Source organism: Aulonocara stuartgranti, assembly GCF_965226115.1.
Source record: "Aulonocara stuartgranti genome assembly, chromosome: 12".
NCBI classification, from domain to species: Eukaryota; Metazoa; Chordata; class Actinopteri; order Cichliformes; family Cichlidae; genus Aulonocara; species Aulonocara stuartgranti.
This window is the reverse complement of record NC_138948.1, coordinates 21624430-21639610: the sequence shown is the minus strand read 5'-3', so window position 1 is coordinate 21639610 and position 15181 is coordinate 21624430. Positions and strand designations below refer to the sequence as shown.

General features: G+C 40.5%; 1 protein-coding gene across 3 annotated transcripts in view; it reads left to right on the top strand.

The window, feature by feature from the left end:
- The window catches only part of edil3a (EGF-like repeats and discoidin I-like domains 3a), a 134643-nt gene extending 121334 nt beyond the window's left edge, over window positions 1-13309 (top strand). For all 3 annotated transcript variants that reach the window (XM_082554639.1, XM_082554638.1, XM_082554637.1), the window contains one exon: window positions 10349-13309. In XM_082554639.1, coding sequence (XP_082410765.1) covers window positions 10349-10498 — 150 coding nt within the window. In that variant the 3' untranslated portion in view covers window positions 10499-13309. The remainder of the gene's footprint in view (window positions 1-10348) is intronic.
- The last annotated feature ends 1872 nt before the right edge of the window (window positions 13310-15181 follow it).

Below are 15181 nucleotides of genomic sequence, written 5' to 3'. Positions count from 1 at the left end.
TGTTGTTATTGCTGTATAATTCAGAGAAGAGCTAAGACTATACCGTCACTCCGAGCATGTGTGCTCTGTATTAGAGGGCGGGCGTGTTTTGCAAGACTTCAGCAAATGTCAATCAGTTTGTCCCTTGCTGGAGCCAAGTGGCTATTCAGATGTATGATTCTTCAAGGTGTTTTCCCCCTTCAGTCAGCCGAAGCAGCCATTAATGCTAGAGGACACATTTGGCTGTTAGACTCCCGAGGCTCCTCCTGCCACACCACAATGCTTGACTTGGCAGGGATATACTGTGAAAGTTTGTGTGTGTGTATGTCCGTGTGTGTGTTTGCCTATTTCCAACACAGTGGTAGAGGCTTGTAAGTATTCTTCTCAGCTCCCCCCTCCAGCTCCTGTGTGGCAGAGGCTGCAGGCAGTTAGATCTAGATTGAGAGAGGAGACTCTGTCAGAATACAGATGTTGTCAAAGCAGGGCCCAGCGGTGCACGCACAACAGTATCCCTCTACAAAATCTATAGAGTGCCCTGTTTGCCTTTTCTTTGTACACCAATCCCACATACTGCTGTACTGCACTTGTAACTGAGACAAGTAAGAGCAAAGTCCATTGTTTAAACATAATAGAATAGAATAGAATAGAATAGAATTCAACTTTATTGTCATTGCACATGCACAGGTACAGGGCAACGAAATGCAGTTTGCATCCATCCAGAAGTGCTTTAGTGATATAGATATATTACAATATATATTAGCAATAATATAGATATGTGAGTATATTACAGAAATGGGTCTATTATGGTATGTTATAATGTACACGGTATGAAGTATGTTGTGAATATTCTATAACTATAAGTATGTACAGGCTGTAGTGAGTACAAGCTATGTACAGGATATGAACAGGATATAAATATGAAAAACTATACAGAATATGAAATAAATAACTTTACAGAATCTGGGATATACAGCTATACAGAAATGGGAACTATGCAAGTTGTAAACAGTTGTAGGATTAAAGATTATCGAATGTACAGAATGATTATTTACACAGATCTATACAGTAGTGCAGTTAAGATAAGTGAGATATAATTCCTACAGAGGCTATATAAAGTGCTAGTGGTTGTGAGTGGTGGTTCAGTCCATGTTATTATTGTGTTTGAGGGTACAGTTGTCCATTGTGGGTGTGTGTATGTTCAGTCCATGAGTTTAACGTGGGTCAGATGTCAGGAGGCAGAGTTCAGGAGTCTGACAGCTGTGGGGAAGAAGCTGTTCCGGTACCTGGTGGTCTTAGTCCGGAGGCTCCTGTGGCGCCTCCCAGAGGGCAGGAGGGTGAAGAGTCCATGTGATGGGTGACTGGGGTCTTTGATGATTTTCCCAGCCCTTTTCAGACACCGCTTCCTGTAGATGTCTTTTATGGCAGGAAGTGGTGCTCCGGCGATGCGCTGGGCAGTTTTCACGACCCTCTGCAACGCCTTCCGGTCCGAGGCAGAGCAGTTCCCGTACCAGACTGTTATACAGTTGGTCAGGATGCTCTCGATGGTGCAGCGATAGAAGTTCACCAGGATGTCTGAGGACAGGTGGTTCTTCCTCAGAGTCCTCAAGAAGAAGAGGCGCTGGTGAGCCTTCTTGACCAGCTTGGAGCAGTTGGTCGTCCAGGTGAGATCCTCGGAGATGTGGACTCCCAGGAACTTGAAGCTGCTCACACGCTCCACAGCCGTCCCCTTAATGTGGATGGGTGGATGTGGGTCAGCATTCCTCCTGTAGTCCACGATGAGCTCCTTGGTCTTCTCGGTGTTAAGCAGCAGGTTGTTTCTGTCGCACCACTCAGCCAGACGATCCACCTCCTCCCTGTAGGCGGCCTCATCGTTGTCACTGATGAGGCCAATCACCGTGGTGTCATCTGCAAACTTAATGATGGTGTTGGAACCATCAGCAGGTCTGCAGTCGTGGGTGAAGAGGGAGTAGAGGAAAGGGCTCATCACACAGCCTTGTGGTACACCGGTGTTCATTGTGATGGTAGATGAGCAGCGGTTATCCAGCCGGACATGTTGGGGGCGATTGGTCAGGAAGTCCAGTAACCATTTGCAGATGAGGGAACTGATACCCAGGTCTGTCAGTTTCCTGATGAGTTGTGAGGGGTGGATTGTATTGAATGCTGAACTGAAGTCTATAAACAGCATTCTGGCGTAGGTGTTGTTGTTGTCCAGGTGTGAGAGGACAGAGTGCATTGCAATGGAGACTGCATCCTCTGTGCTCCTGTTCCGGCGGTATGCGAATTGGTCGGGGTCCAGGGTGGGGGGGAGACAGGATTTGAAGTGTGCTAGGACCAGTCGCTCTAAGCACTTAGTGATGATGGGGGTGAGTGCTACTGGGCGGTAATCATTGAGGCAAGATGGGTTGGAGTTTTTGGGTATCGGGACGATGGAGGTGGATTTGAAGCAGGCCGGTACCACAGCGTGGGCCAAGGACAGATTGAATATGTCTGTGAGCACTCCTGCAAGCTCCCCAGAACACGCTCTGAGAACACGCCCGGGGATGCCATCAGGGCCTGCAGCCTTGTGGACATTGATCCTGCTCAGCACCGCTCCTACATCGGTGGGGGAGAGAGTCATAGGTTGGTGGTCTGGCGTCATGTCTGCTTTGGTTGTGGTTGTGGGGTTCCCTCGCTCAAAACGAGCATAAAAGTTGTTGAGCTCGTTGAGGAAGGAGACATCAGAGGATGCGGGGGAGGGTTTGGTGGTCCTGTAGTCTGTGATGGTCTGGAGTCCTTGCCACATGCGTCGGGGGTTGGAGTTGGAGAAGTGTTCTTCTACCTTCTTTTTGTAATGGTGTTTGGCTTTTTTGATGCCCTTCTTTAGATTAGCCCTGGCTGTACTGTAGGCGTGTGCATCTCCTGACCTAAAGGCAGTGTTGCGGGCCTTCAGGAGGAGACGAACATCCCGGTTCATCCAAGGCTTCTGGTTGGGGTACATGGTGATCCGTTTCTGGGTGGTGACACTGTCTGTGGTTTTGGAGATGTAATCCAGTACAGATGAGGCGTACTGGTCCAGGTCTGTGTGGGTGAACATATTCCAGTCTGTGTTTTTAAATCTGTCCTGGAGCACTGCGTCTGTCCCCTCTGGCCACACTTTAATTGTCCTCACAGCAGGTTTCACACGTAATTACACTGAGACACATCCATAATCCTACATATCGGCTAAGCTGGATTCCCTTTCCGCACGTGGGTCACTATGTTACCTTGTCCTGCACCACCGCTCTTGCATTGGTGTCAGTATTGAAACAGTCCGTCGATGGGTTCAATCAAGCACAAAAGTAATTGATTTATGTTTAATAGTGTTTTACTCAGGTGACCTGGGTTAATTAGTCATCAGAGCCTTCAATTCCATTCAGGTCAGAGGGTAACTGAATACTAGATGGGTTTGAATACCGACATACCTAAAATGAACCCATGGTAGTAGTATTTAGTAGCTGCGGTCCACTGTGCACCTCAGGATTACAAAAACACATAACTAGGTAACGTATTGCTGACCCCCTCAAAGACTGGTCTCGGTGTGCGTTTCAGTTTGATGCAGCGTGACTGCCTCTTTCTCACCTCGCATGATGCTTTTGACCTTTCACTGAAGACGTATGTGAGTTTTCCTGGTATTACCGCAGGCGGCTCTGGGCAACAAGGGGTTAGAGAGCAAAGAGATCTGAGCGACCTGATTCCTTGACCTGTGCAGCAGGTTTAAATAATGTAGTATGGGCTGAGTTGCAGCTCTAGAGTCGCATAGGGCCTCACCTCATAATGCTCCTGACTGTCAGGAAAATCAATAGTTAGGAGCAGTTGTGGCTGCTGTGTCACTCCGAATGCACACATAGTGACATGTGCTCTTTGTCATTATGCCTTCATTGCTGCATAATCTCTTTGTTTAGTGTGAAGGTAGAGGCAACTAGCTTCAGCATATTTGACTAAGTTTACTATTCCAAGAAAAGTAATACATGCAAAAACACCACCTGATTCAGAGTCTCCTTTTCTTCAGAATTATCAACATAGCTTTGTGAATTTTGCAGCAGTTCAAATAAACTTACAGTTTAGAATAAAACACTGCCACATTGTTAAGTGTTTCAGTTATCCGTGGCACAATTATTAACACTTGGCTTCACCTGTCAGTTGCCAACTCCTTTATTGTCACTGTCACTTCTGCAAGTCACGCATGGCAGGTTGGGCTTGTTTATACTCAGCTACGCATAGTTTGTTTTCTTCTTCTTCCCTTAGAAAACAAATAAAAACTGTCATTTGTCTTCTGCTTAATAGATTCTAATTCCAGTTACAGTAATAACAGGTTCTGCCACTGTTCTAACTCAAGTACAAAGCATATCGATCAATCTGTCCATCCATCCATCCAGCCATCCAAATATCCATTTTCTTAACCATTTATTAAATTCAGGGTCATTGCACGCCTGCAGTCCATCTTAGCTGTCACTGGACAAAAGCAAGAACAAAGGCAGTAATAATAAGTAATTACAGATTGTATATTTAGTAATCTTTTATTAATAACAAAACTCCAAAGATGCTTGAAACTGCCTTAATTTTTTTAAACAATGCCTTTCCCTGTTTTGCTGTGGAATCATATCCATCCATCCATCCATTTTCCTCTGTTCATCCAGGTCAGGTCGTAGAAGCAGGAGCCCAAGCAGAAAAGTCCAGACCTCCCTCTCGCTGGCCAACTCCTCCAGCTTGGCCCAGGGAACACCAAGGTGTCCCCTTGGAGAGATATAATATAATATATATATATATGTGTGTGTATGTATGTATAATATAATATAATCTCTCCAGCGTGTCCTGGGTCTGCCCTGGGGACATGTCCAGAACAACTTACCTTACCTCACCTCATCTCACCTCACCCAGGAGGGAGCCCAAGGGGCCCTAACCACTTCAACTGGCCCTTTTCAATGTGGAGGAGTCGAAGCTCTGCTCCGAACTCCTCACCTTATCTCTAAGGGAGAGGCCAGCCACCATTCGGAAAAAGCTCTTTTCTGCCATTAGCATCTGCGATGTCGTTCCTTCGGTCAGTACCCAAAGCTCGTGACCATAGGCGAGGGTAGGGATGTAGATTGACCAGTAAATCAAGAGCTTCGCTTTTACAATCAGCTTTCTCCTCACCACGACAGACCAGTACAGTGTGTGCATCACTGTAGCCATAGGATTGTTATTTGATCTCCCGCTCCCTTCTCCCCTCACTCTAGAATATGATCCCGAGGTACTTAAACTCCATTTGGGACAGGAACTCGTCTATGAACTGGAGTGGGCACTAAACCCTTTTCCACCTGAGAACCATGGCCTCACACTTGGAGGTGCTGATTCTCATTCTCATGTGAATGAGGTGGCGAGGCCACCGCCTGATGACGCTTGGCTATGCCTAGAAAGTCTGTCCATAAAAATTATGAACAGAATGGGTAACAAAGAGTCCAACATACTGTCGGCTGTGCGGACCAAGCGCTTGCAACAGTTGTATAAGGATCAAATATCTAGTCGGTACCTCTCAGCCTTACGCACTAGCTCAGGCTGTTTCCCCACCAGAGAGGTGAGGTTCAGTGCCCCAGTTGCTAGTCTCGGGACCCGGGGAGTTGTCCTCCAGGGTGTCCACCCCCAGGTGGTGGACCTACAGGAGGGTGGGCCTGTCTCCCTTCCTCGGGCTGTGCCCGGCCAGGCCCCGTGAACTAAGGTCTGGCCACCAAGAGCTCACCTCCGGGCACCCTCCCTGGGCCTGGAAGTAAAATTGCAAGTTTTGTACATTTTTATGCAAAATTTTCTATGTTAGACAAACTGATCAGCATAGGAAAAAAAAAATCATAAAACCTGTTAAATAACTGGAATTTGGAAATCTGAATCTTTATGTGTGTTTACAGTATGCAAACCTAATGATAACATGCTGTTTATACATTTTTCAGAGACTTCCTTTTCTTGCTCTTGAGAAATGATCCAGCTTTCCTTTAGTTTGCATCAGTCTTTTACATCAGTTTTAGATGTGTTTAACTATGCCAAGTGATTCAAAATTGCATCTTTATGTCTTTCCCGTCTCTGAATGACTTGAAACACTGGAGGGTGTTTGCCATTATCCTGTTGATGTGGAGGAAATCTTCAACACCTTCCCATCCCCCATCTTTTTTTTGTTTTCCTCCACACATTATTTGTCCTTTTATTGTGATTCTTCACATACCCTGTTCCAAAGAGTAGATTTATATACATTGTGTGCGACCTGGCATGTCCCTGGATAGTCTGGCAGACATCTCTGTCATATTTCGATCAGCTGCTGGCTTTATGGCCTCCCTCTTCTGCCTTTTATAACGTGCTACCTAAAGTCACAGTGAGACTCCTGCATGTGACACATTTCTCAGGTTGAAATAATGTTGTCAAATACTAAAAAAGTTGAAAGAAATGCCCACAGAATTGTTTAGAAATGTTGTTCTTGAAGAATCAGCACTGTTGATCAATTAATACTCGTTTTGTGAAACGCATTTATTGTACTACAGTATGAACAATAATTGCCAAATACCACAGAAAATGTAACATTAAACCTCCTGAAATAAATGGGACACTTCTATGCAAGAGCACGTACCAAATTACGCCAGTCAAATTCATTCCTAAGTAATAAGGTTGGTCCGTCTGATGTCTTGATGCTTGTGTTGACTGTGGACTGTACAGTCACTAACAAAGACCAGAATGTGACGTATTTCTTCATAAATGTATCTGGTACCAAAATACAACCCTAAGCTGTTGCATACTCTCTTTTCTGACAGTATATTTTTGTTTCTCCTAACTGAAAGGCAATGACCGAGAGGCAAGATGGGAACAGAGTTCAGGAAAAGTTCATTCCAAATGCTCTATAAAATTCACATATGTTTAATCTTGTGTAGTCTTCTTGTTGAAAACCAGAGGAATCATAAAAAATGTGTTATTGTACAACTTTTGGATCGTTATCATCCTGAAAAAGCAAAATAAGTGATTAAATTCGGATGCAGATGGAAAATGACTTATGTGATTGACTCATTAGACAGAAACTGTGTAAATCTGTTACACATTGAAGCACGGAACAATAGACAAAAGGAAACCTAAAATATAATGCTTTTTTTTTTTTTAAGCACTCAAAAACAGCAGAACAAAGAGACGGAAAAGACTAGGAAACTGACAGAGAGCAGGATTCCATGTGATGTTGTTTGCACCAGATACAAACCTTGTCTGACTACAGTCTAAGCTCTGTGCTACAATATAGATGAGAAAGAGAGGGGAAGAGAATGGGTTTCACTGAAGGAGGAAAATGATAAAAAAGAATGTAGAATGAAAAGGTGACCCAAAAATAAGGAAAGTAATGAAAGAGTACACCTGTCACCTTCAGCTTATGTTCCCATTAAGAGTAACTCACACAGGAGCCAGAAAATGAAAACCATAGGGGCAGACATGCTAACTAAAGAATTAGTCAGAGACGAGTTAATCGAAACGCACCTGGTTAGAAGAGAAATAAGAGGTTTGATTGTCACGCCATTGTGCATTGATTGCAGACCATAATGTCTTATATGTCCATCTGTAAATAGATACCAAGTGAGTCATGAGAGTATCTGATATTTTAAGCCATGATTTATACAATAGCTTTCTCTGTAATTTGAGCAGTATAGTATCTTTCATGCAATATTGCATGAATATCGTTCATGCAATATTGTATTGCATGAACTTTGAATGCAAAGCTCCTCTAGCAGCGTCCGAGAAATAAACTGAGGTGATGAAAATAAGAAAATAAGAATAGCATACCTCGTTAAACATTGTTAGTGCAGATGCTATATAATTATGTATAATTAATAGTAGCCTAAACCTTTTGTTGCATTTTCTTTGACAGTAACTACTTCTAAAAAATGCTGTAGATGGATAAACTCAGTATTTATTGAAATGTAAGAAAAGAACAATAAATAAATTTCAGCTTTTCAATTTTTCACATTTAGTTCTGTCCTCTTTTTCTTGCATTTGTTTGTCATGATTATCAAATTTTTGAGTTGTGCTATTTGGAAAATAAAAAGATTCAGTTTTTACATTGTACAGTTACCATTGCAATTTTCTTTGATCTGACAATACTTACCTCATTTTCTTTATTTCATTTTCACTCTCACGTATTTCCTGCCCATTTGATCAGATCCCCCTGCCCTCGTTAGTATCAACCATATCCAGTAACCCTCTTCTCCTGTGTTCCTTTTCCCCTGTGGCAGCTAAACTCAGTGTTTTTGTGTCTCACATTCCAGCTGTTTCTCCTCACATTCTCCTTGTAGTCATTAGATTGTACTGTTGTGTTATTGATACTGCTGTTGTGTAGCACTTTTTTTGGGTGGGATACAGCCAGATTTATTTGGACTGTGTAGCAAACTTTGTTGCAAGTAAAGACATTCTTATTCAAGCTGTCTGAGAGTGACTCATGCATTTGAGTCGCATCTGTTGGGATCCTCGTTACGGTTCCCAGTTGACTTGACAATCTTAGACTTTATACATAATGGTTTCGAAGCGACAGTTCCCCCATGTCTAATATGACAATGATTCGCATTCGTTCTCTGTGTTGAATGCGTAATTTATATTGTGTACTTTGATTGCACAGTTATTTTCTCATGTATACCGGTGAACAAGAAAGCACTTTGCCTCGTGTTTTTCTATGCATAATTTGTCCTATTCAAAGTTATACTGGCTTGCCTAAAACAATCGGCTTTTCATCCTTTTCATTTAAGATTATTTTACCCGATTGACTAGAAAACAATTCTGCGCTTATGTTTGATGAGGACATTTGGATGTGCAGAGGACATTTATACAAAACCGAAGCTGGTGCTTAATACTTAAATCTTCAAATCTCCTCTCTGGCCTGGTGTTTTAGAAAACACTGTACAGTCTGTGAATATTTGGTTGAATCACACAGTCTGAACTGTTTTTTTTCTCCAAAATTCTTAATGCCACTATGAATATTTGAAAGGGGATTAGATGAGTATTTACTCAAAAGATGTGAAGCCCCATTTCTAGCACCTGCTTGGATTTAGCCCACTGATTTTTTCATTCCACACAACACCGAATCCCATTTCATCCCAATTACGCAGGCATAATCATATCTGTTTAATTGAAATGATCATATTCGTCAATGAAGCACTCCCTGTAGATGCATTTCTCCTTAATATACTTCATTGTACAGTCTATTAAACACACACCAAAGCTTGTAATAATTAACAACAGAGCATGCATACCAGTGTGACAATTATAGTTGTTTGTAATAGCTGGTCAGTCACTGACCTGTTTATTTATGGTTCACCTTAAAGTTCTTAATTTTCATTGAATCTCTATGAAATTATATTTTCCCAAAACTAGGGTGATATGGTCTGCAAAAAAAAATCATCTCTCAACAAAAAAATGTGAATTAGACAAAAAGAGACATGCAGATCTACTGATGTATCAACAACTGTAACCAAAACTTTGCGTTTCTATCAATGTTAACAAAATCCCCAGCACCACTGGCTGCAGAAACTATGTTCTCTTTGGAATTTTAGATTCAATGAAATGTGTATTTTTTTAAAGACCACTTTAAAAAAAATTACAAGAAGAAACGAGGGGTAGTTCGAGACTTTTGCACACTGTCGTATGAATGATGGTGACTATATGAGGAGTAGGCGTGTTCATTAATATCTATCAGAATGCATGTTATTCTCTAGCACAACATGTAATGACTTTTATGGAGCCAATATTGAAGAAAACTGCAGGGCTTTTTTTTAAATAACATTATGCCAAAGCCAAAGTGAAGAATTCAAGACTGTGTGGCAAAACTGAAGGAAAACAGCACCAACAAGCCTGAGGTGCAGGCTACTTAACAACATTCAGTAAGGAGGAGAAACAGCAGCTGATGTTTTTGACTAATTATGAAGGTGGCACTTCCAGCTGTGCCACTCTAACAATGCGCAATCTTCCCCAGGGGGGAAACTGTTGATATGTTCGCATAGTGCATAAAAGAAACCACGAATAGGACTGAGTTGTGGGAATGTTCTCTTTCTGGTCATGTTTAGATTGAAATTCTTATTGGCTGCACTTCATTCATTACCAGTTCAAGCATGAGGTCTTCAAGGTTACAGTCTGTAGAAATCAAATGAGAAATGCACCAAGAACGTTTTGCAACCCCCTACCGAAAATACTTTTGGTTGTATGTGTGCGTGATTTCTCTCTTTGTCTTCACACATGACGCACGTTGAAGCATGGGGCTAGAATATTGGACATGAATATTGCATTTCAATTCTTTCCATGGGGATTTGTTTTTGCAGAAACAATCGAGTCAACTAACCATTAACAGCCATTCATGTTGTCATTTTTCCAGGTATTCCAAGGGAACTTTGACAACGACACACACAGAAAGAACGTGATAGACCCGCCTATCTACGCTCGGTTCATTCGGATCCTTCCCTGGTCGTGGTACGGCAGGATCACTTTGCGTGTAGAAATACTCGGATGCACAGAGGAAGAGTAAACCCTTTCCTTCATCTTTCTGCCCATCGCCCCTTGTCCCTTGGCATACTGGAGTGTCTCACAAAGTACTTCAGAAATAAACTGTGCAACCTGTAAAAAGAAATTGATTTCCAATGGATTTTTCAAGAGTATGCGTTGGTTGTGATGGGTTGCTGTTTGTTCTTTTGTACAATGATTTAAAACCTGCCCCTGCCCCTGTTTGTCCTTTTGTTTTTCCTATTTAAAGCGTGATCTTTGTCTTTTTATTCCTCTCAAGATTTGCCATCCTGTTTGGAATGAACTTCTATAATATATATATGGGAGGGGTGGGTTTGGGGGTGGTGTCAGAAAGGGAGTCTCCCTGTGGTTTTAACTTGTTGCCATAGAAGCTATTGTACAGTGTCACTTTTTAACAAATGTGTGAAATCTGTCTGTTGTGCTTCATTGGACATGATTAACCAGCTTCATGCCATGACTAAACTGTCTAAATGATCATGTAGATGACATGTTATCTCATCATCAAATGTGTTTTTACTTTGAATACAGCACCTCCTCAAGCCATGCCTTTTCCCTAATGGACACTGGCATTACATCATCAATCAAAACACTGCTAAAGCTCTTGTATTATATGTAAAAGACTAAGAAATTGCATGGTGCGTGAACTATAAATATATATTATGAGAAATCATTTAAAACCTCCAGCCCTGAAAGCAAATGGATTTGATTTAGAGACCTATTTTTATGTGCATTTTTAAATAGTTCTGAAACATTACAACACACTGCAAAAGCTTAATAAAGATGACTGATATGTGAGACAAAAAGCAAGCGCTGCAGTTTAAAGTGGTTCTGCAGCACTGACACTGAGGCTTATAAGGTTGTATGTAGTTGAAATGTTAGCTCACATTTTTTTTAACATTCGATTATTGCTAGATGTAAGATTATTTGCTATTATTGTTTGTTTGCCATTTTGCATTTATTTTATTTTGTTTGGTTTTTCAGTCTCAGCTGTTAGATTCACAACATGTTTTTAATGTCCTCGTGTTGTCTTGGAGATCTAAGTCAAATCAATTAAAAAAGCTCAGGATAGATGTTATCCATATTAACCCACAGCGCATATTTTTGGCCTCCTAGTTGAAGATTTCTGTGTTATTATTTAAAGAAAATACCACATGAGTGAAAGCAATTATTGAAAACATCCATATATGCATAACTCAAACGCTGAAAGCAGTTTCTTAATATCCTTAATTTCTTTGGCTTGATAAGTGAAAACCTTTAATTAATTTCCTCATTTTCAAAAGACAGGAAAATTGCTCATATTACTATCGTCATCTCAGACCTACAATGACCAGAGTGACAGAACAGAGCTGTAAATTAATTATGGAAATGGAATAATAAGCTTTTATTAAAATACTGGATTAAAGTATAGGAATAAAATATTAAAATGCTTATATGTGTTTCCACTGTTGCTCTCTGCATTTTCAAATGGTTGCAGGTTGCTAAACATATTTAAAGACTTGCAGTTTTTACTGTATGGCTTCTCTTGTTGGCTACATCTGCAGTAAATGAACAGCAATGTTTAGCCAGTTAAATAAATGGAAGCAAACAAACCCTGAGGTATTGCAGTAGTGTCAGAGCTTGTGGGCCTGTATCGGACCTGGATTGCTCAAGGGTTTTCAAACTCTTGGCTAGTTTTTCCAAAGCTCTCTAGTGCAACAATAAAATCCAAAAGGAGCCACTTCCGCTTTGATACTCCATGTTTCACTTCAGCCTTGTCAGCTTTCAGGCCCATAACAAACCCTTCATTTTATATTTTCAGAATCTAGTTCTGAAAAAGAAAGTGAGAAATTTACAGGAATTCTGTACTGAAATAACTGCATCAGCCTTTAACAGATATTTTGATGGCATGAATGAATAAAAATAAAAATCCTCTAACATTATTTTTTAACTTAATTTTGCAATGTGAAATGATGAAAAGTACAGAAAGACATCATGAATGCTTCTAGACAAAAGGTAAAAAGTCTGAAATTAAAAAAACAAAACCTAACAATGAAGTTACCTAACAACCAAGCATAGGCAGTAGTGTAGGTTTGGTAAATGGCAGTGTGATATGATACAGTATGCTATAATGGACCGGATGTGTGTTAAGATGTTATTTAAGTGTTACGTATTTGTGTAAGTAACATCGAAAGTCTGCTGTAGATTACCTATGTGTTTCTTTTTCTTTGTCTTTGGAGTGAACTGGTGACTCCATTGACACTTCATAGGTTCATGATCACAGGACACACATAAGTATACGAGTATCTCTTGTATATTTTACATATTCTCTGTGATTCTTTATCGACAAGTATCAAGTATTTCCAAGATCTGCTCCAGTTTGTCTTTGTAGTTAATTTGTCGTGAGCATTTATGACAAAGCAGGTGTGCTGCAAAGCTTTGTGGAATTTTGCATGATGATTTGAAGCGTACAGTACAACAAGGATGTCCACAGGCACATTGTGTTCTTGCATATCATAAAGATCTAATAGCCTTTACTTTGTATTCACCATCAGTTGTCTTGTGCATTGTAAAACTGAAGCATCTCACGGGTCCAAATGGGGAAAAAAATAGAAACTCATCATGTCTTTGTATTTCAGTGTCAACTGTTCACATATTATTTCTTACTTCCTCAATCTCACTGTCACCCACTATCTAGAAAATGTACCCATCATGATAATAGTTAGGTTCAAGCCTGCAGAGGAGAATCTAAAACTCTGTACAGTGGAAAAAAAAAGACATTGCTTCAAAACAAAAAGTTCTTTCAGTTTGACAAATAAAAACATATCTGTGAAAATGATACGTTTGCTTTGTGTTTTTTGAAATCTTTGATGCCATTGATATTACTTTAGTAGGAAACATAATAGCTTCAAAAAAGAGTTTCCCACCTTTCTAAAGGCTGGGAACGCAGCATCCACACAGTGGAGCACACAAGTATTTCAAAGAGAGAAAGTTATCTTTGCTTTTTATGTTTTCTTTTTCATTTTAGCATCATAAGTCTTTTGCTGTTTCACTGTTGTTACAAAATTAGTTCAATTTCAAACTTCTTTCAATAGCCACAGCGCAACAGCCTTTTTTCCCAGGATGTGTGCTATTTCACAAAGACACACACATACAATGAGTTATACAGTGAGTACCCCTTATGTCAAGGATAAGACTAAATACCTATGTGGAAAATAAAGATTTGTTAGTGTAATTGTCAGCTGTGAATGGACTGGTTTATGATTTGTGACAAACAATTAAGTCTCAAGGTTCAACAAACTGCATACATACAATCCCATTAAATAAAAACCCAATCACTAACTGAGTGTACAATATATATCCAGGCTTTTTGATGCCATTTTAGCTAAAAACAATGAAATATTATTATTATATTATATCATTAGTTATAATTTAATGTTTTTGGAAATGCTTTTTTGCTTTCAGTAATACATTCATGTTTGGTCACTATGTAGCCAGTATTCCTGTATTAGTATTAATAGCAACCTCTTGCATAGTCTGCAAATAGGGAAACAATTCAAATGCTTACCAGCACAAACATTACGAATTCTTAGGATATTTAAACAAGGCATATTCCAGGCAACTACTTTTCCATTTCATTGAAATCCAAGAAAAAAAGTTAGACCAGTCGATTTGTCAGAAAACTCTAAGAAAACACTGACATTGAGCAAAAAAAAACTCTACATGGATACCAATTAACTGGTAGTATCTAATATTATGGTACAAAACAATTATTAGTAACAAAAAAAATAAATTGCAGTAACAAGTTACAATGGGTATGACATGAAGCTGCTGAGCTAGCTGTTTCCATCCTCAGTGTTCAGTTTACAGTAATGGATTGGATTTATATAGCGCTTTTCAAGGCAACCAAAGCGCTTTTCAATGCCACTATTCATTCATTCTCACATTCACACACTGGTGGAGGCAGCTACAGTTGTAGCCACAGCTGCCCTGGGGCAGACTGACAGAAGCGAGGCTGCCATATTGCGCCATCAGCCCCTCTGGCCATCACCAGTAGGCAGTAAGGTAAAGTGTCTTGCCCAAGGACACAACGACCAGGACAGAGAGCCCAGGAATCGAACCGGCGACCTTCCGGTTACAGATACGCTTCCCAACCCCTGAGCCACGGTCGCCCCAGTACAATCATTGCACCTATTCGTCCAATTTTTGGCATTACTGCCTTTGCTGTTTTCGTTGTACCAGCAGCTACAGTTTTGGAGGAATGTTTCAGAGTTGACACCAGCTGACAGTAGCAGTACAAACTTTGATCACTCCCACTCAGCATGCAGCAGCAACAAATGCAGCACCACAATCACAGAGCTACCCGAGCGGCATAAGACCAGCACATCCATGAGTAACATGGTAATCATTAGTGAAGACCTTGTGCTGCTATATGGCCATAAAAATCATCGACAGACATCAGTATTAAAAGCATCATCCTTTTTTCTTTACCAAGGTTGATGACTTTGACTGGATTTTTCATACCTTATAGAATTTTACAGTTTAAAAATACTTGTTGTAATTTGTGATGCCTCCATTTAAACCAAAGAATAATTATGTTTCTGCTCCCATTTCTTGTCCTCTGTTGCCTTGCTGTTTCCTGAAAGAAACATGTGCATTGGACCTACTCATGCTATTTGTTATATTACGACTAAGCAGCAAGTTGCACCTG